Source organism: Papio anubis, chromosome 11, assembly GCF_008728515.1.
Source record: "Papio anubis isolate 15944 chromosome 11, Panubis1.0, whole genome shotgun sequence".
NCBI lineage: Eukaryota > Metazoa > Chordata > Mammalia > Primates > Cercopithecidae > Papio > Papio anubis.
In genome coordinates, this window is record NC_044986.1 from 37,895,748 (window position 1) to 37,917,075 (window position 21,328).

At 40.1% G+C, this 21,328-nt stretch overlaps 1 protein-coding gene across 11 annotated transcripts in view; it reads right to left on the reverse strand.

Moving 5' to 3' along the window:
- ENTPD1 (ectonucleoside triphosphate diphosphohydrolase 1) overlaps positions 1 to 21,328 on the reverse strand; it is a 211,363-nt gene that overhangs the window by 136,879 nt on the left and 53,156 nt on the right. For 2 of the 11 annotated variants that reach the window (XM_003904051.5, XM_021944046.2), the window contains exon 1: positions 11,912 to 13,918. The exons of 7 other annotated variants lie outside the window; for them this stretch is intronic. In XM_003904051.5, coding sequence (XP_003904100.3) covers positions 11,912 to 12,110 — 199 coding nt within the window. In that variant the 5' untranslated portion in view covers positions 12,111 to 13,918. Of the gene's footprint in view, positions 1 to 11,911; positions 13,920 to 21,328 lie in introns of those variants that run through there. 2 more of the 11 variants (XM_009215050.4, XM_017944156.3) reach the window with 2 other exon arrangements.

Below are 21,328 nucleotides of genomic sequence, written 5' to 3' on the forward strand. Positions count from 1 at the left end.
AAAAGAAAAGAAAGAGAAAAAGAGAGAGAGGGAGGGAGGGAGGGAAGGAAGGAAGGAGGGAAGAAGGGAGGGAGGGTGGAAGAAGGGAGGGAGGGTGGAAGGTAGACAGGCAGGCAGGCTGCAGGCAGGCAATTTAGAGATAAGAGATTCAAATAATAGGTCCCTGAAGAAGAAAAACAAACAAAGGAAACAGGAGCATTAATCAAAGTTGTGACAGAAGAAATCTTTCTTGCTCCTAAATAAGTCCTAAATTTGGAAATCAAGAGGGTTTACCATATTCCAGGCAAAAATTTTTGAAAGGAAATCTATATCCAGTTGTCTTATTGTGAAAGTTGTAAATTTCAGAAATGAGGAACAAAAACCATTCAGGCTAAAAAACAGTTGTCCTCAACTTCTGAGTCTGTTTTGTGCTGCTACAACAGACTGAGTCATTTATAAACAACAGAAGTTTATTTGGCTCACAGTTCTGTTGGCTGGGAAGTTCCAGATCAAGGGGCCAGCATCTGGCGAGGGCCTTCTTGCTGTGTCATCCCATGGCAGAAAGCAAAGGGCAAGAGAGCATAAGAGCAAGAGATCAAACTCACAGCTTCAAGTCCTTTTATTATTGGCATTGATCCATTCATGAGGGAGGAGCCCTCATGACCCAAACACCTCCCAGTAGGTCTTGCCTCCCAACGCTGTTATATTGGGGATTAAGTTTTGAACATATGCTTTTAGGGGGACATATTCAAACTATAGCAATTTCTTTACAGCATCAAACTTCTCAAGACAATGGAGGAATATTTCCAATGACTTGAGGGGGAAAGATTGCTATATTTAAGAGAAGTTGTCTCTCTTTTATAACACTGATTCCCTTTCTAAAAAATTAATATGCTTACTAAACCATTATGAAAGGAATCAAGATTAGGGACCCAAGAATGGGAAAAGGCATAGTGAGATAAGAACTATATTAAAATTCATTAAATTCATGGAGGGATGAGTTTGATTATTAATATCCAAACAAAGAGAAAAACATCCTGTGAAATAAATGACTAATATAATTTTTACTATTTGAATTTATAACATTGTCAAATTAAATATTTAAAATAAGAAAAAGGAGGACACAGGGACACAAAACTCTTAATCCTTCTCTCATAATGGGGTCAAAAATTACTAACTTCACTTTGATATTAAGATAAATTTAAGCTCAGGAATGCTTTCCTTTTTTTTTTTTTTTTTTTTGAGACGGAGTCTCGCTCTGTCTCCCAGGCTGGAGTGCAGTGGTGTGATCTCAGTTCACTCAAGCTCTGCCTCCCAGGTTCCTGTCATTCTCCTGCCTCAGTCTCCCGAGTAGCTGGGACTATAGGCAGCCACCACCATGCCCAGCTAATTTTGTTTTTTTTTTTTTGTATTTTTAGTAGAGGTGGAGTTTCACCATGTTAGCCAGGATGGAATGCTTTTCTTTTATTTCCATAGCCTGAGCAACATAACAAGACCCTCTGTCTACAAAACATAAAAAAATCAGCTGGGTATGGTGGTGATGCCCATAGCCCTAGGTACTCGGAAGGCTGAGGCAGAAGCATCACCTGAGCCCAGGAGTTCAAGGTTACAGTGAGCTATGATTATGCTACTGCACTCCAGCCTGGGTGACAGAGCAAGACCTTGACTCAAAAAAAAAAAAAGATTGCTACAAGTACAATTAAAAATAAGATGTCCATTATTCACAGCTTTGTGGAAATATAAAAACAAATAACAAAGTCTACAGTCTGTAGAGTAAAAAGCATAACAGAAAAAAATTAAACACTAAAGAGAATAAAATGAAAAAAGGCAGGTAAAATAAATGTGCACTGTTTAAATTCCTCTATTAAAACAGAGAATCAAATTAGATTTAGAAAGATTAAAAACAGACAAAACATATCAGCCAAATGAGGGGGGGAACAGAATTTAAGACTAAAAAAGTAGATAAAAAGGAGTTATTTCAATTTTATCAAAATATGAACTGCAAAAACATACAAAACATGAGTAGAGGTAAATAGACAACAGACAATTGTATTGAATTAAATGAATCTTAATTGCATTAAAAGCATGAAGTCACTATTATTTGAAGCACTGTTAAAGAATCTAAGAACTTATGAGGAATACAGTATTGAGGGTAATTGAGGTTAAAAGTAAATCTATAATAACAATTGTTTCACCAATTAACAAAATTTGATTATAGACTACAATTGAAAGTATTCTATCAGTGTTAGATTTCCTGAGTTTGATTACTGTACTGTGGTTATATAAGAGAATATCTTTGTTCTTGGGAAATACATACTGAAATCTTTAGGGGTAAAGGAACATAATATATACAACTTATTCTCAAATGGTTCAGGAAAAATACTGTATGTGACTATTATGTGTGGGAGAAACAGAAAAGGGAAGAGAGAATGAGAAAGGAAATGTGGCAGAATTTTTTAACTTGGTAAATACTTGTGAAGTGCTCTTTGAATTGTTCTTGTAACTTTTCTGTAATTTTGAAGTCCTTTCAAAATAGAAAAATTAATACAACAACAAAAAATCTATGATAACAAACCAAAAATGAAATTTTACAACAATTACATTTATAACAGCACCAAAAAGAAAATCATACTTAGGAATAAATTTAACAAAAAAATACAAAAGTTACACTCTGAAAACTACAAAATATTACTTAAGGAAATTAAGTAAGACCTACATACACAGAAAGACATCACATGTTCATGGATTGGAAGATTTAATATTTTTAAGATGGCAATATTCTCCAAATAGATTTACCAAGTTGATGCAATCTTATTAAAATCTCAGCTGGCTTCCTTGCAAAAGTTGACAACCTGATCTTAAAATTCATAGGGAAGTTAATGAGACCCATAATACCCAAAACAATATTTTAAAAATAAAAAGAAATTGGAGGACTCACACTGCCTGATTTCAAAACTTACTACCAAACTGTAGTAATCAAGAAATGTGGAACTGACATAGGGCTAGATATATAAAGAAGTGGAATGTAACTGAGAGTCTAGAAAAAAATGCTCACACTTATGGGAAATTGATTTTCAATAGGGTGCCAAAACAATTAACAGGAGAAAATAATAATCTTTTCAACAAATGTTGCTGTAACAACTATATATTCACATAGAAAAACATGAAATTTGGCCCCTACCTCATAACATATACAAAAACTAACTCAAAGTGGATCAAAAACCTAAATGCAAGGGCTAAAACTATGTAGCTCTTTGAAGAAAATATAGATGTATGTCTTCATGACATACATTAGGCAATTAGGCAAACTATTAGGCAATAGTTTCTTAGATAGGACAACAAAAGCATAAGAACCAAAGAAACTATAGATTGAATATCATCAAAATTTAAAACTTTTAAATTTTGTGCTGCAAACAACACTGTCAAGAAAGTGAAAAGACAACCCACAGAATGGGAGAAAATTTTTGGAAATTATATATCTGAAAAGGGAATATATAAGGAATCATTGCAACTCAATTATAAACAGGTGAGCCAATTTAAAAAATGGGCAAAGGGGCCAGTAATCCCAGCACTTTGGGAGGCCAAGGCAGGTGGATCACCTGAGGTCAGGAGTTCGAGACCAGCCCAGCCAACATGGTGAAAGCCTGTCTCTACTAAATGTACAAAATTAGCTGGGCGTGGTGGCACATGCCTGTAATCCCAGCTACTCAGGAGGCTGAGGCAGGAGAGTCACTTGAACTCAGGAGGCAGAGGTTGCAGTGAGCCAAAATCATACCATCACACTCCAGCCTGGGCAACAAGAGTGAAACTCCACTTCAAAAAAAAAAAAACAGGCAAAGGATCTGAACAGACATTTTTCCAAAAAAGATCCACAAATGCCCACTAAACATATGAATAGATTTTCAAAACCATCAGCCATCAGGGAAATACAAATCAAAACCTCAATGAGATACTACTTCACACTCATTAGGAAGGCTGTAATAAAAGATAGGTAATAACAAGTGTTGGCAAGGATGTGGAGAAATTGGAATCACCATATATTGCTGGTGGAAATGTAAATAGTCCAGCTGCTTTGGAAAACAGTCTGGCAGTTCATCAAATGGTTAAACATAGACATACAAGTGACCCAGCAATTTTGCTCCTAGGTATATAACCAAAAGAAATTAAAAACATAAGTCCACACCAAAACTTGTCCATGAATGCTCACAGCAGCATTATTCACAACATCAAAAAACAAAAACAATCCAACTATTCATCAACTGATGAATAAAATGTGGTATATACATTCAGTGGGATATATGCTATGAAATGAATGTCCAGAATAGGCAAAATTGTGGAGACAGAAAGTAGATTGGTGTTTTCCTAGGACTCAGAAGACGGGGGGGCAAGGGTGGAGGGGCACGTAGGGAGGAAATGGGGAGTGCCCATTAATAGGTATGAGGTTTCTTTTCAGGGTGATAAAATGTTCCAAAATTGATTTTGGTGGTGGTACACAATCCTGTGAATATACTAAAACCACTGAATTGTCAACTTTAGGTTGGTGAATTGTATGATATATGAATTATATCAATTGTATCTCCAGATAATAAGATCAACAACTATGGATTTGAATCTCAACTTCAGCACTTACCAACTGAGAGACTTTAATAATTGAGTTACTTAACATTAAATTATACCAACCTCCTAGGATTGTTGGAAAACTGAATTAACTGAATTAATCTACTATAAGTCTGTGTGTTAACTAACTAAAGCCACCAGCATTTCCTTTCATTAAACACTTACCTTATTCATTTCCTTTGCCTGCTATGACAAATTACCATTAAAAACTCAGTGGTTTAAAACAACACACATTTATTCTCTTACAGCTCTGGAAGTCTGAAGCCTGAAATCAGTTTCACTGGACTGAAATCAAGGTGTTGGGACTAAGCTCCTCACTACCCATCGGAGAATATTATGGTTGGAGATAAATTACCATATAACTGAAAAGACTGGATTGATTAATAAATATCCAATTTTATATCCTAAAAACATACAGCTTCTTCACAAGTGTTCACAGATTTATACAAACCCACCATATGCTTAGTTACAAGGAAACCTTAGAAATTATAAAGCCATATTCTTTAACCATCATGGAAAAAGTGAAAAATTAATCATAATGGCTAAACAAAAATAAAAATCATTTAGAATCTTCTAAATGTAATATCCCGGGCTACAGAGAATAAAAATATGATGTCAAACTATTTAGAAAACTATGACACCACATATAAAAATGTGTTGGATCTATTCACAGTAAGAACAGATTCAGAAAAACTATCACAGGCCAAGTGCAGTGGCTCACACCTGTAATCTCAGCATTTTGGGAGGCCTAGGCAGGCAGATCACTTGAGTGCAGGAGTTCTAGACCAGCCTGGGCAACATGGTGAAACCCCGTCATAACAAAAATAAATAAATAAATAAATACCAAAAAACTATTATAAGTATGGCAGGAAAACTTGAATACCTTTATATGATAAAGCACTCACATATGTTGATTAAAAACGTCAAATCCAAATAAGTATTATAATAAACAGGAAAAGGATGTAAAAAGTATACAAAAGAAGTATATCATGTGAAAAATGTCAAATTTACTGTAATTAAAGAAATACAAACTAAAACAATCTAAAAATTGATAAGATTATTTAAAAACAAAAACACCAAAGCTGTCAGGGATGCCACAAAACAGTAACTGCTTTTGAGAGCATGAAGGGCCCAACCTTTGGGAAGGTGACCTGGCAACAGTAATCAAGAACTTTAAAAAACATTAACAAGTTTCAATCTAGCAAGTCTATTTGTCAGATCCTATCCTCAGAGTGCAATCCTACATATGGAAAAAACTTCCTGCACGAAGACATTTATTGGAAATGGAAACAACCTCAGTGTTCAATAACAGGAGAACTGTTAAATAAACCATGTGACTATAAAAAATACGCTAACAAAGACCACGCTATAAAATGGAAAATAGTTGTGCTTCACTGCTACAGTAAAACCAGGCTTTAAAACTGTATATATGGCCTAATGATCATGGTGCCATCTCATAATTTTTCAAGGTCCTACTCAAGTGAATGCCAAATGAGAGAAACAACCCAGACATAGTAAAAAAGAACTGCCAGGAAATAGCACCAAAATATTACAAGTGATTGTTTTTCTTCCCTACTGTAATCTATAGTATCATGTTTTCTTTAACAGGCATGTGCTACGTTACTTTTATCCTCATGGACATAAAGCAATGCTTTACATCCTTCCTATGAATCAAAAGGAAACGCTTCATTTTTTTTTTTTGGCTTCTTTTTTTAATTTTTTAAACCAAGCAGTGGTCATGGAAGGAAACACCTCTTTGTGTAGGGCATGTACTGCCATTGTGGATCTCTAAAGTCACTTTGATATTCTAACAAAACTGCATGTCGCATACATGTTAGATAACCTCTACTTTGGATTCTTTTCTCCAAAAACTTATTTTCTCTTCACAACTCCCTCAAGTTTCCAAGCCTAAAGAAATTCCATCGGTTCTCTCTGCACCCACTTTCCTTGCTTTGCTCCTAGACTTATTCCCACCTTTCTTCTGCAGAGCATAGACAATGCCTCAGGCACACTGTTCCCAGTCTCAGAGCCCTGAGCCCCTGCTACCTCTAGCTTCTTGGGACTCCAACACCCAGCACAAGGTTCTGCAGGCAGCCACACATTCTGCTCCAGTACTTCTCAAGTTGAAGACAGAGAATAAGGGAAGTTTAGGGAAGCTTGGAGCCATGGAGAAAAGGTGGAGACATGTAGGAAATCTAACACAAGGCCTTTTTGTGTAACAGTAGTTTGTGTGTACTGAAGATTCCAGTTTCTAGGATTTGGCAAATTGGGAGCCTCAGTTTTCTGTTTTAGGGCATATATCTGCTGAATGAATAAATGAATTAGGCTTCCCATCATCCTGCAATGACAGCTGATCAGTGCTAGAAGTGGTAGCTTGGTGAAGGGGTGGAGAGTGGGAAGAGCTTGGTCATTTAGTACCAAAATAAGCCCTGAGACTAAGGCATGCGATGACCCTGTCACATTGCTAGTCAAAGTGTGGCCTGTGGAGGGGCAGCATTATCATCACCTGGGAACTTGTTAGAAATGTAGACCTACTTCAGAGCTATTGGATCAGAATCTGCATTTTTACAAGTTCTCTAATGATACATACCCATATTCAAGTTTGAGAAGCACTGCCTCAGAACACACACGCGTGCACACACACACACCAATATCACCAAGACGAAAAAGTGATTCCACTCTTGCACACTTCACCAAACCATCAAGACATTTAGTGATTCTTCACCACAGGGGCTGCCCTTGATTTTGGCCTTCCTCCGAAGTACTTAAAAGAATAGACTCCATGTAATTTACTCCAGGCCTCACCTTCACTCTACACAGATGGAGCCCATCACCTCTGGACAGTAGTGGGTGGGATTAAACCCTACTGCCCTTGAGCACCATCACCAGTTATAAAGAGCAGAGAAACAACCAAAAAGACAACCAAGGGGGAAAGCCCTCTCAAAATGTAATTTGATCAAGTAAAGGCAATACCAATCACAATGATTTATAAAAACTGTTTACCAGATGTAGGTTATTACCAAGGGTGCAATCATGATTAAGGAAATCATTTAATGTGCAGTTGATTGCTTTGTAAAGGCTTATTTGATTACAAGACCCATAGTGAAGGATAAACTCTGTACTTCTGCCTTCAAATCTCCAAGATGGACATGTAAGTAGGTTGACTGCTCAGAGCTTAGGGAAAAAGGGGGCTTTTTACTCTTAAATCTACACTATAGTTAAGGTAAAAGAGAGAAAAGATCTTTAAGCACTGCTGGGAGGGTGAAGGGGCTTGCCATGGGCACCAGATTCTACTCCTTTTTCTAGATCCAACTGAAGTGTCCCATCCTTTGAGAAGTTTCTCCAGAAGCCATCACTCCCTATTCTGCTTCTCATGGCACTTTTTCTTGTATTATTATTTTTTATTTTTATTTTGTTAGAGACAAAGTCTCATTATGTTGCCCAGGCTGGAGTGCAGTCGTTATTCACGGGTGCAAATATAGCACATTACAGCCTCAAACTTCTGGGCCCAAGCAATCCTCCTGCCTCAACCTCCTGAGTAGCTGGAACTACAAGCATGTACCACTGTGTCATGGCACTTGGTTTAGACTTATATTACAACTCTTAGAGAGGTAGAATGTATCCATTAGGATCCCAGACTTTGCAGCCTAACTACATCAGTCAAAATTTCCCCTCTGCCTATTATTAGCTGTGTGACCTTAAGCAAATGACCTTCTTCCACCAGCTGGAAGATGCGGAAACCAATATCACAGAATTTTTGTAAAGATTACACGAGACAACACATATAAAGCATTACAATGTTTGGCACATAATAACTAATCAATGTTAGCTATTATTATTAGCACTCCCAGCTATTATTATTAGGTTTCCCCACTAGACCATAAGCAAACTGTTTATCCAAGGATCTGTGTGGCATGGCAACTTACAAATGGTAGACACACAATAATATGTGTCAAATTGGTTTGAAGGTATGCCAGGAAGGGGAAAGGGAGGGTGCTGGAAAAAACCGTAGTGTACTTTACGATTTTTCCCAGGGCCAACTTCTGTAGTGTTTGTTTTTATTTCATTACCAGAGTACATTATCTCAGACAGCAAGGTTACTATAAAGTAGGGCTAGAAAGACACTATTTATGGAACCAGATATTCTGTTCAGAGAAAGCAAAGTTGGATATGAGGCACATGAAATCTCCAGTTTGGCCCTTGGCTGAGCGGGGAGTGGGGGCTGAAGTTCAGCTAGAGCTTCACTTGCCCAACAGGGTGCCCTGGCATGGGGTTACATTATCTCTGAAAATCATCCACCCAGAGGGATGCATTTTGTTTTTCAGTGTATCCACATAGAGGGATGTCTTTACAGATTGTGCAAAAGATCTATATGTACCAGTGGGGAACCCTACTGCAAACTCAAAGGTCCCCCTTTTAAACCAGCCTCCTGAGTCTCAAATGAGCATTGGCTAAAATAATAATGCTTCACTCACTAAATATTTATTGAGTTCCCATTAAGGAGCTCAAGGTGCTAATGGCTGACAAGGACCTTTTGGACTTGCACAAGAGCCTGGTGTGTACCACCCTCTAAGGAAAGCTTGGGATGTTCTCTGACATAGACACCAAATTGAAGAACCTGTCCCAGGGGCTGATGAATGTGGCTGCCAAGCTGGCCCACAATAAGCACATCACAGGACCTCCCAGACCTCACGGAGGAGTTCACTGAACCTGACACCTTCACCATTGGCTGCTGAATCACATGTGCTCTTCCTGAATCAGTACTCAGCATCTGTCCACTTCCTGCATGGCTTCTGGCCCTCTATGACTGCTATATGGTCACCCTCTGTGGCTGCCTCCTGTACCCCTATCATGACTGAGGCCCCTCTCCCACCACTCTGCCCACACTGATGAGAAAGTTGCCATAAGTTGAGAGACTAAAAATAAAATTGCACTAGACACTGCAGATCTAAAGGTGAATACATAAATTACAACTGGGGAGAGACAGAAGGTAATGCAGAGGGCAGGAGTGTGGACAAGTATGGTAAGTGCCACCTTAGGCATAACTGATGAGGTACTATAGAAGCATCCAAGATGGGGGCTAATCTAGACTTGAAGGATTAGAGAAGGCTTAAAGGGGAATAACACCCAATATGAGACTTCAAGGAGTGATAGCAAATGTTAATATTTATTTAGCGATACTATACATCAGGCGCTGTTCTAAAAACTTTGCATGAATCCTTCATTCAGTCCTTACCACAATCCTATAAGATAGACGTTATTATTATTTTCACATTATAGATGATGAAACTGAGGCACACAGTAAATGGTGGAGCTGAAATTCAAACCCAGGCAGCTCAGCTCCAGACTAAAGGGGAAGAAGAGCACCGGATAGGCCCTTAAAACAGGAGACAGCGCCTAGCTTCAGTCTGAGGAAAGATGCAGTTCCTCTGGGGAACTGAAAGTAACTCAATGAGGCGCAGCTTGGGGTGGGGACAGATGTTCAGAGATAACTGGGCCTGCTCTGTAGGTTGGAAGAAAAACCAGAAGCAGAGGGTTTCAGATTCAGTCCAGACTTTTTTTTTTTTTTTTGAGACAGTGTCTCACTCTGTCACCTAGGCTGGACTGCAGTGGTGCAATCTCAGCTCACTGCAACCTCCACCTCCCAGGTTCAGGTGATTCTCCTTCCTCAGCTCCCCAAGTGGCTGGGACCACAGGCGCACACCACCATGCCTGGCTAATTTTAGTATTTTTAGTAGAGACAGGGTTTCACCATGTTGGCCAGGCTGGTCTCGAACTCCTGACCTCAGGTGATCCGCCACCTCAGCTCCCAAAGTGCTGGGATTACAGGTGCCAGCCACCACGCCCAGGCCCCCAGTCCAGACTTTTGACAACTAGCTGTGACTGGTGTCACCTAACCCCTTCTGACCTCAGTTTCTCCTTTTTGTAAAAGATCATAATAACAATACCTGCTTCTCCTAGAGAATGGCCATGAGCATCAAATGATGAAAATGTATGTGAACTTGAGTGCAAAGTACAAATTCCTTCACAGACTTAAGACTTTATCAGTATCATTGCCCCAGTAGGTTCAAGGATTTGCGAACCTGAAATCCACAATGTCAGGGCACCAGAAAAAGCAGAGAAACAGTATTGGGGAGTGGAAAAGCCCACCAGCCCTGCCTCAGACCACCTTCATCCACACTCGGCCCTACTAACTGTGAGATCTCAAGGTGAATTATCCTCTCAGTACCTCAATTTTGCCATCTGGAAAATGGGAATGACAATGATAGCACTTGTAAGGTTCATGTGACAAGTAAGTAGCACATGTAATATGCTAGGTACAGCTCCCAACACAGAATAAAGACTTAGTCAACATTAACAGCTATCATTATTGTTAAGTATTAAGAAATCTGTTGCCTACTTATGCTATTCTTCCATGTTCTATATGGTATAAGCATGTGGGAATGTTAGAAGTTAGAGATGATAAAGGAGGAGGAGAAGGAGATTTACAACTCTACGCTCCCTCACTGCTGCAGAGATTCTTCCTGGCTCTCACACGCTGGCAAGCAGCTGGCTCTCCGTCCTGGCAGAAAATGCCCAAAAGAGGTAAAAGATAGAGACTGCACACCATCTGTGCAAACCAGGCTGCTCTTGTAGTTTTTAGACAAAATCTAAATGTAGTCAGATATGACCTGCCCTTTTAAGATAGAATTATTCTATTTCCTCTCTCCACCCCTCCCCATCCCCCACTCTGTCCCTCACATAAAACTCCCCCACATATCTCAAGAAACTTTCAGCATTTTGAAAGACATACTCTGGGGTCCCGTTGTGACAGCCTCGTGCCACATTAACTTCTCTGTCTTGTTCCCAGCAAAGAAGCCTTTGCTAATTTCACAACAGGAAAGCATGCAAGAAATTCGAGAACAAAACAAATCTACACGCAGAGCCCAGCATCTTCAAGTAAACTCCCTGAGGTACAGACGCGAGGGTAGATGAGTCCGGACTGCAGATGAGGCAGCTGCCTCTTAAACTGCAAGGGGACAGAAAAAGTCATTTGCCTCTGAAAAACCAACTCTGAATACAAATTGGTAATGAATATTCATGAGCCCCTCCAGCTTGCTCTAGAGCCACCCTGGACTGCAACCCTGGACTCTGCTTCCTAAAAAGTTTCCCAAAGCTCTTTCTCTGCCTCCTCTCAGAAGGAAGAGGGTGGGAAAGTTCATTCAGGGCTTTTTGCCTCCAACTTTCAAGTACTTGCTTTTTGCTCTGGCTTTTATTTTTCCTTTTTTTTTTTTTTTTTTTTTAAGGATTCAGATCAAATCAATTTTGGTCTTACCCTTTATATCTTCCATAAGTAGCAGCTTTTGTTTTCCTCCTCTTTCCTCGTGTTTCCCCCCCCGCCTCTGCTTGCTGTGGTCCGTCTCCGTGAGAGAGGTACTCAAGGAAACAGAGATATAACAGACCCTTAGGCTCGTGGGAGGGGCTAAATTAGCCGGCCCCGTTTCGGAAGGAACCTCAAACCCTGTCTTTTTCATTGACTAGAAAGGACAGATTGACTAAGGAGTCCAGCAGCTCATTTTCCTAAAGTTACTCGAAGCCTTTTCCAGGTTGTAATTTTTTGTATCCTTGAAGCAATGTATATTCAAATCTCTCTCCCTTTCTCCCTTCTTCCCTCTCTCCCTTACTCCCTCCCTCTTCATCTCTCTCTCCCTCTCTTTGTTATAGAAATCCCTTTTTCTCCCTTGAAAAAGTCGTCTCGGCTGCAAGCAAAAAAAGCTACTTCCTTACTGCAATTATGAAGCTAGATAATAAGAAAGTTGTTACCTTGAAACCCACTCGAAAAACTGAAAGTCAAAAACAATTCTTCCCTCCCCATAAAGCCTCTGGTCCCAGGACCAGCAATCCTTTCTCAAGGCTCATTAGAGCAAAGGCTAACAGGTGACCCAAGCCAAGCGATGAGTTTCCTGCAGGAGAAGCTGCGTTATTGGTTGGAAGGCTGGGTGGAACCACAGAGGAGCTGCTCAATGGGAACCGCTGCCTGGCTGTGAATTGATGAAAGTCATCCACCATTTCACAACTTTCACTTCCTACCTTTGAAGTCTAATGAGCATGAATTGCCACATCCAGACTATCAAGATTACCCCAATGTAGATGAGAACCTGAGCAAATTATTTTTAAACTGTGTAACAAAATTATTTTGAAATCAAAACAAGGGCTACCCTTTGAAAGGAAGGTAAGTCCTCAAGTCCCAAGGCAACTTGGCAGTTTCTCCCTCCACAAGGCTGTTGCAAACCTTAGCATTTCAGGTTTGAAAGATATCTCAGACATCGAGTCTAAACAAGGTTAGAGATGTGGAGAGGTAAAGCCACCTGCTCATGCTCACACACGGTCTCTCCTATTTGCTACCATGCTCTCCAGCACCTAATACAGTTTCTCTCACAGCATGGGCTCTCAATAAATATTTGATGAATGGTTGAAAAAGTGAATGAATTACAGCAAAGCAGAAAGGTAGATCTGTTTTCCTGTTTCCTAGTTCTTGCTTTTTCTACATTACTTGTCTGGCATGAAAATTTCTATCTAAAGCCAATTATACCATATAAATGATTAAATTTGTGAGCCCTAAAGATTGTTTTGACTCTGTGTAGAAACTATATTCTCCAGCGAACTTTCAGTCATACTTTAATAATGATGAAGGATAACCTTTTAGTTTAGGCATCTGTTACTTTGCACGGTGCCACATGGTATATACTTAATACATTTTTATACTTTAACAAATTTGGAGATGTATAACAACACTTTCTGTATTTCTGAAATGCTTTATAGTTATAGGATTTTGCATGTATAATAACAACTAATTATATTGAATGAAAGACTCAATGGATGTCTTCTCTCGAGCCAGTTTAGACTACATCTCTAATAATGAATATTGGTCTGATATTCATCCTGTTATGATAAAATTGGTTTTGGGTGATATGATGGGATTTTTTGTAAAAACCAACAATATAATCAGTTTATGACTGACTGCCTTTGTACTATTGTTTTGGAGACAAATTTGAAAAGAGCATGTCCACAAAATATTCTGTGAATTACAGAATGGAAACCAAAACATTAAAGCCAGAAAGAGAAAAGAATGATCAAAGGGAATATCCAGAGGCTGAGGGGTAGGCAGGAGAAACAGACAGACAAGTACCTGAACTTGTCAATGAGAGACACACTTTGGTGGGTGCTGTGGCAACAGTTCTCTTCTTTATTACATTAGGACATTAGGTTCTTTTTTTTTCTGAGACAAGAGTTTTGCTCTTGTCTCCCAGGCTGGAGTGCAATGGAGCAATCTCAGCTCACTGCACCCTCTGCCTCCCGGATTCAAGTGATTCTCCTGCCTCAGCCTCCCAAGTAGCTGGGATTACAGGCGCCCACCACCTTGCCCAGCTAATTTGTGTATTTTTAGTAGAGATGGGGTTTCACCATGTTGGTCAGGCTGGTTTCAAACTCCTGACCTCAGGTGATCCCACCTGCTTCAGCCTCCCAAAGTGCTGGGATTACAGGCGTGAGCCACCACGCCCGGCCTATTTTACTACATTCTTACATTCTTTTTTTGAGACAGAGCCTCACTCTGTCACCCAGGCTGGAGTGCAGTGGCATGATCTTGGCTCACTGCAGGCTCTGCCTCCTAGGTTCAAGTGATTCTTGTGCCTCAGCCTCCCGAGTAGCTGGGATTATAGGTGTGCACCATTAAGCCCGGCTAATTTTTGTATTTTTAGTAGAGATTGGGTTTCACCATGTTGTCCAGGCTGGTCTCAAACTCCTGGCCTCAAGTGATCCACTCGCCTTGGCCTCCCAAAGTGCTAGGATTACAGGTGTGAGCCACAGTGCCTGGCCACAGTTCTCTATTTTAAACAAAATTAAAATTCAAGGTCACTTCAATCACGTTCTATCAGACATTGTCGACAAAAGGTTACTTTGACAATTGACTCATTCTCTTTACATTTCATCAGGGAGAGAAAGAGTTAGTAAAAAGTAAATTGTTCTAGTACCCAACTTCTGGTTTAACCAGGAGAGGTAAAATCTCATTATAATAACTAGCACTTCTTAAATATTTGAAGTTCATCCACACTGAATATGGAGTAATAGAAACATAGTTTTAACCCCTAACTCATATTACATGAGCCTTTTGACAATATTTAATGCTTTTTATAGGTAATATGCTCTGTGCTACAATTTAGTCATGTTGTCCAGGTTCGCACCCTCCTCATCATCAAGAAAATACTATGGTTAAGTATGTATTATCACCAATTCATACAAGAATAATTATAAAAGAGATGGGAGTTTGTGTGTATCTTTCTAAAGGCCTCAGAATTTATGTTAAAAAATAAATCTTTCTTAACAAAAAATTATCATCATTGTCAATTTTGTTGTTTTTTGTAATTGAAAGTAGAAAATTAAAACTGCACTCAGAAAGATGGAGGAAGTTGTTAGAAAGGGGTAAAGATATTTGTCTGTCTTTTAATGATGAAATGGTCTTATAAGTTCTTAGAATGGTAGAATTTTCATTTTTCCTACACCTTCATCCTCTTTCATCCCCCTTGCATATAAAATATTTAAGTAATTCTCATTCTTAAAAACAAATTCTGTTGTTTAATGGTATAGAATATTAGTGTTGCAAGATGAATAAGTTCTTGAGATTGGCAGCTCAACAATGTGAATATACTTAAAAATACTTAAGTGTACAGTTAAAAATGATTAATATGGGCCAGGTGCATTGGCCTTCCCTGTTAACCCCAGCATTTTGGGAGGCTGAGCAGTAGGTTGTCTTGAGGCCTGGAGTTTGAGACCAGCCTAGGCAACATAACAAGACCCCATCTCTACAAAAATAAAAATAAATTTTAAATGATTAATATGGTAACTTTTTTTTTTTGAGACAGAGTTTTGCTCTTGTTGCCCAGGCTGGAGTGCAATGGCAACCCCTGCCTCCTGGGTGCAAGCGATTATTCTGCCTCAGCCTCCTGAATAGCTGGGATTACAGGCATGTGCCACCACACCCAGCTAATTTTGTGTTTTTAGTAGACAGGGTTTCTCCATGTTGGTCAGGCGGCTGGTCTTGAACTCCTGACCTCAGGGGATCCGCCCACCTTGGCCTCCCAAAGTGCTGGGATTACAGGCATGAGCCCCCGGGCCTGGCAATATAGTAACTTTTATGTCTATTTTATCACAATTTTTAAAAAATTAATTAAAACAAAAACAGCTGGCCGGGCGCGGTGGCTCAAGCCTGTAATCCCAGCACTTTGGGAGGCCGAGGCGGGTGGATCACGAGGTCAGGAGATCGAGACTATCCTGGCTAACATGGTGAAACCCCGTCTCTACTAAAAATACAAAAAATTAGCCGGGCACGGTGGCGGGCGCCTGTAGTCCCAGCTACTTGGGAGGCTGAGGCGGGAGAATGGCGTGAACCCGGGAGGCGGAGCTTGCAGCGAGCCGAGATCACGCCACTGCACTCCAGCCTGGGAGCACAGCGAGACTCCGTCTAAAAAAAAAAAAAAAAAAAAAAACACAAAAACAGCTCCTTCACAAACAAGCTACTTGAGACCATGGTCTACCTTTGCCTTACCTTCATCACCTCCATTCTCTCCTCATTCATTTACTCCTCCTTCCATTGCATTCCCGTTTCTCACCGCACGACCCCAATGAAACTGCCCTAAGATTGCCAATGGCCTCTAAACCAAAGACCAATTTGTGTTTTATCTTCTTGGATCTCTGTAGCATGGGCCATTGTTGGCCTTCCTTCTTTCTTGAAAATTGATCTCTCCTTATTTTCCAGAATCCCCCTCATGTCAGTTTTTCCTCCTCCATCTGTGTACGATGGCTCCTTTTCAGTCAACTTTTGTGTCTCGTAAATGTTGGTATTCCCTAGACCTTCACCCTTTGCCTTCTCTCCCTACTTCACTTATTCTACCTGGGTCATAACTTCTCATGCCTTTACATTTCTGCCAAATCCACTCCCATGAGCTCCAGATGTATATTTCCATCCACCTACTGGGTGTCAAGAGAATATCCCACAAGCAGCTCAAACTTAGCATCCAAACTGTACTCTGTATCTTTACTTCCAAATCTGCTTCCATCCAGTACCAGTATTCCCTCCTTTTTTTTTTTTTTTTTTTGAGACTGAGTCTTACTCTGTCACCCAGGCTGGAGTGCAGTGGCACAATCTTGGCTCACTGCAACCTCTGCCTCCCAGGTTCAAGCAATTCTTGTGCCTCAGCCTCCCGAGTAGCTGGGATTGCAGGTGCATACCACCATGCCTGGCTAATTTTGTGTTAGGAAAGACAGGGTTTCACCATGTTGTCCAGCCTAGTCTTGAACTCCGGACCTCAGGTGATAGGCCGCCTTGGCCTCCCAAAGTCCTGGGATTACAGGCATGAACCACTGCGCCCGACGCCTACATTAGATAATGGCACCACCATCCACCTAGTCACACAACCCAGCAACCTCAGGGTCCTCCTAGACCCCTCCCCACATCCCACATCTTAATGTTTACCAAATCCTATTGTTTCTATACCTTAAGACCTCTCAAATTCATCTCCTCTCTCCATTCCCATCACTTCTGCCATAGTGCATAATCTCCTCATCTTTCTGAAATCGATATCTGATCATGTCATTGGCAGACTTTAAAAATTCTAGTCTCCTTATCATGCGTAAAATAAAATTTAAATTCCTGTCATAGAATATGTAAGGACTCTCTACTTCTCTAAACTCATTTCCTGTTATAGGCTTCCTGCACTCCAAAAACTGAATCTAATTCTAGAACCCATAATCCTTGTACAACTCTGAATTTTTGTTTTGAGATGGAGTCTCGCTCTGTCGCCCAGGGTGGAGTCCAGTGGCACTATCTTGGCTCACTGCAACCTCTGCCTCCCAGGTTCAAGCAATTCTCATGCCTCACCCTCCCAAGTAGCTGGGACTACAGGCACATGCCCCCATGGCAGGCTAATTTTTGTATTTTTAGTGGAGACGGGGTTTCACCATATTGGCCAGGCTGGTCTCGAACCCCTGACCTCGTGATCTGCCCGCCTCAGCCTCCCAAAGTGCTGGGATTACACACGTGAGCCACCGCACCTGGCCACAACTCTAAATGTATACAAGCTATTGCACTGCTCAGAATGCTCTTTCCCCTCTTATCCACCTGGTCCTCCTATGTATCTTTCATGACTCAAATATCTGGTCCCCTGTGTTAGGCCGTTTTTGCATTGCAATAAAGAAATACCTGAGACTGGGTAATTTATAAAGAGAGGTAATGGCTCTGCAGTCTGTACAAGAAGCATGGCACCAGCATCTGCTTCTGGTGAGGACCTCAAGAAACTTAGAATCATGTCAGAAGGTGAAGGGGGAGGTGGTACATCACATAGCAAGAGAGGGAGCACAAGAGAGAAAGGGGAGGTAGTAGACTGTTTTAAACAACCAGATTTCAAATGAACTCATTTTCACCAAGTCATTCATGAGGGATCTGCCCCCAGGACCCAAACACCTCCCACCAGGTCCCACCTCCAACATTAGAGATCACATTTCAACATGAAATTTGGAGTGACAAATATCCAAACCACATCATCCCCTATGAAGTTTTGCCTGACCCATCCTCGCTCCTTTCCCACAGACACACTGTTCTGACCCACAGAAGAGACACCATTCGTGTTATCATGTTTTATAATTTCATTTACATCTCAGGCCATAAACCTTGGAGTCATATTTGAATCCTCTTTCCTTACAATCCAAGTCCAACCCTTTGGCAAATTCAGCGGGTCCTATCTTCCAGATACATCCAGGACCTGACTCTTCTCATTACTTCTACTGCTACCACACTGATCCAAGCCACGTCATCTCTCGCCTGTATCCTGTATTATTATGATAGCCTCCTCACTGGTCTCCTCCCAGATTCTGCTCTTCAAACTCCTCAGCCTATTTTCAACCCAGAACCCATAACAATTCAGTTAAAATTAAAGAAAACAAAAGATTATGGAACTCTTTTGCTCAAAATTTATAAAAGGCACCATCTCACCCCAAGAAAAGCCAAAGTCCTTCCAGCTTCCCACCAGGCCCTGCCTGGCCTGCTCCTCATGACCTCTATCTCTTTCCTACTACTGTCCTCTTCTTGCTCCCTCTGCTCCAGCCTCCGAGTCTTTGCACATGCTGTTCTTTCTGCCTGGAATGCTGGCCTCCCGAATATCCACATGGCTCATTCCCTCCTTCCCTATAGGTTTTTAGTAAATTATTACCTTCTATCCCAGCACCAAGATTGCTATTTCTAAATGCTATTTTCTACTAAAATGGCCTAAAGCCCTTTGGAAAAATAGCTAACCAAGTCTGGGGCAGGAAGTATACCAGAAAGCAAGGACACTATCTAAAATTACTAGGGTTGTGTCAAAAGGACTCAGGAGCCAACTTTCAGTGGCTCCTACTGGCCAAAATAGAAAAAAAGAAGAAATTTGAGCAGCAATAAAAAGAATAACTGCAATAGATTGAAATGTATCAGATATATTGAGATCCACATAGTCATAATGATACTATGAAGAAATCACTGTTCACTTTTAGAACCAATTCATTATTGTGAAAACACACAAGGGGGATAATAGCAACACTCAACCTCCCTTTGCTGCACAAACTGTACCCCAGGACAACCAAATCGTTGATGGGGAAAAGTCTCTTTAAAGTATTCCAGATAATGAAAGACTAAAATTGGTAGCATTTGGGTATCACCATTTTGCAATACCTCACAAAGGAATGAATATAAACAATAATCATCAATGACTGTTCACATAACAAAAGAGGGTACAAACATTCATTTTGTGCCTTCTGATAGAAGCACACATCACATCCTCTGAAGCTGTCTTCCCAAAAATGGAAGCTTCTAAACCTAATACCAGCTTATGGGAAAAAGAAGGCACGGATAAACACGTTAAAAAATTACAACAGGAATGCAATCAGTAAAATCCGGTTTGTAGGAGACTAGATTAAAGCAATCAATAAAACAACTCAACTTCTTGAACAAATAAATTGCAAAGAAGAAAAAAAAGAATGAGGTACCTATAATTAAAAGAGATTTAAAAAGATATACCAACAAAATTAATACCAGGATCTTGAAATTCTGATTCCAACCAATGTAAAAGAAACTTAAAGAAAATCAAAGAGCCGGGCGCGGTGGCTCAAGCCTGTAATCCCAGCACTTTGGGAGGCCGAGACGGGCGGATCACGAGGTCAGGAGATCGAGACCATCCTGGCTAACACGGTGAAACCCCGTCTCTATTAAGAAATACAAAAAACTAGCCAGGCGAGGTGGCGGGCACCTGTAGTCCCAGCTACTCGGGAGGCTGAGGCCGGAGAATGGCGTGAACCCGGGAGGCGGAGCTTGCAGTGAGCTGAGATCCGGCCACTGCACTCCAGCCTAGGCGACAGAGCGAGACTCCGTCTCAAAAAAAAAAAAAAAAAAAAAAAAAGAAAATCAAAGAAATTTGAAAACGGACTAGATATTTTATTTTATAATATTATAGAACTGTTAACTTTTAAGGTATGATAGTAGTACTGTGGCTGTAATTTTTCCAAAGTCCTTATCTACTGGAGACACACACTGAAATATGTACAGATGAAATCTGGGGTTAGTTTCAAAAAGAGGAGGAATAGGTGAGGTACAGATAAGACTAGATTAGGGATGACATTATAACTGCTGAAGCTGGATGGTATACGGGGATATGTTTTATTATTCTCTCTACTTTCTATGTTTGAAATTTTTTGCAATAAAAGGCAAAAAAGAATCCTGGTGAAAAAGTGGGAGATTATTTGATATGCAGTGGTTATATGGGGTGTTATTACTGGTATTTGAGGAATGTAACTGAATGTTTCCTGAGTCAGTAGACATATGCAAAATGGACTTGGGTAGTTAAAAATAATGCTATAATTTGGCAAGATGATCCTCACAAAATAGGCTATTTCACTTTAGGGGCAAATAGGAAAAAGAAATCATTTGCCAGAAAAGTATAAGTAATTGGACAATAAACTGATCAAAGCTAAAAAAAAAAAAAAACTGTTAAATGAGTGTAAGCAAGAAACGTATATTCACCATGCAATTTGTCTATAGTGTAATAATCAAGGAGCAATATCAAGGTTTCCTTAGATTTCCCTGTGGAACTTAACATTAGGTGTAGAAATCAGGAAGGACCATACACAATGTCCAACATGCAATATGTTGTTGCGGTTTGATAGTTTAAGGCAGGCTCCATAAACCCAACAGTGACCAAGCAGGAACCACATAAATTGGACTAAGTAGTAATGGTAGTTTCTGCATCACTAGGGGCCAGATAGTAGGGACAGGAAGGACGGAGCTAGTCGGATAGCGTGGAAGATGAACATTCTGTTCTCTGTATTGTTTCTAATTCTCCATTAAAACAGAAGTCTATTGATAAAACTCATGAGAGGTGGTACTCTGGTTTTACGTATCCTAAAATAGATGCCCAGGGTAACTACTGTATGAAATGACATGTTTTGCCAATTCCAAGAATGCCTGTGTTTATGTATTCACCTTTAGTTATAGATGAATATACAAAGAGGTTCTTCATAACATATGAAAAGTGTTCAAAATATTATGACATTTGAACATTTTGATTTGAATCAAAATATTATGATTGCTCATGGTCAATTTCAAGGTTAAAAGGAGACTGTAAAAGAATGGATTTTTATAATTGAGATGCCATAGATATGGTAAATCACAATA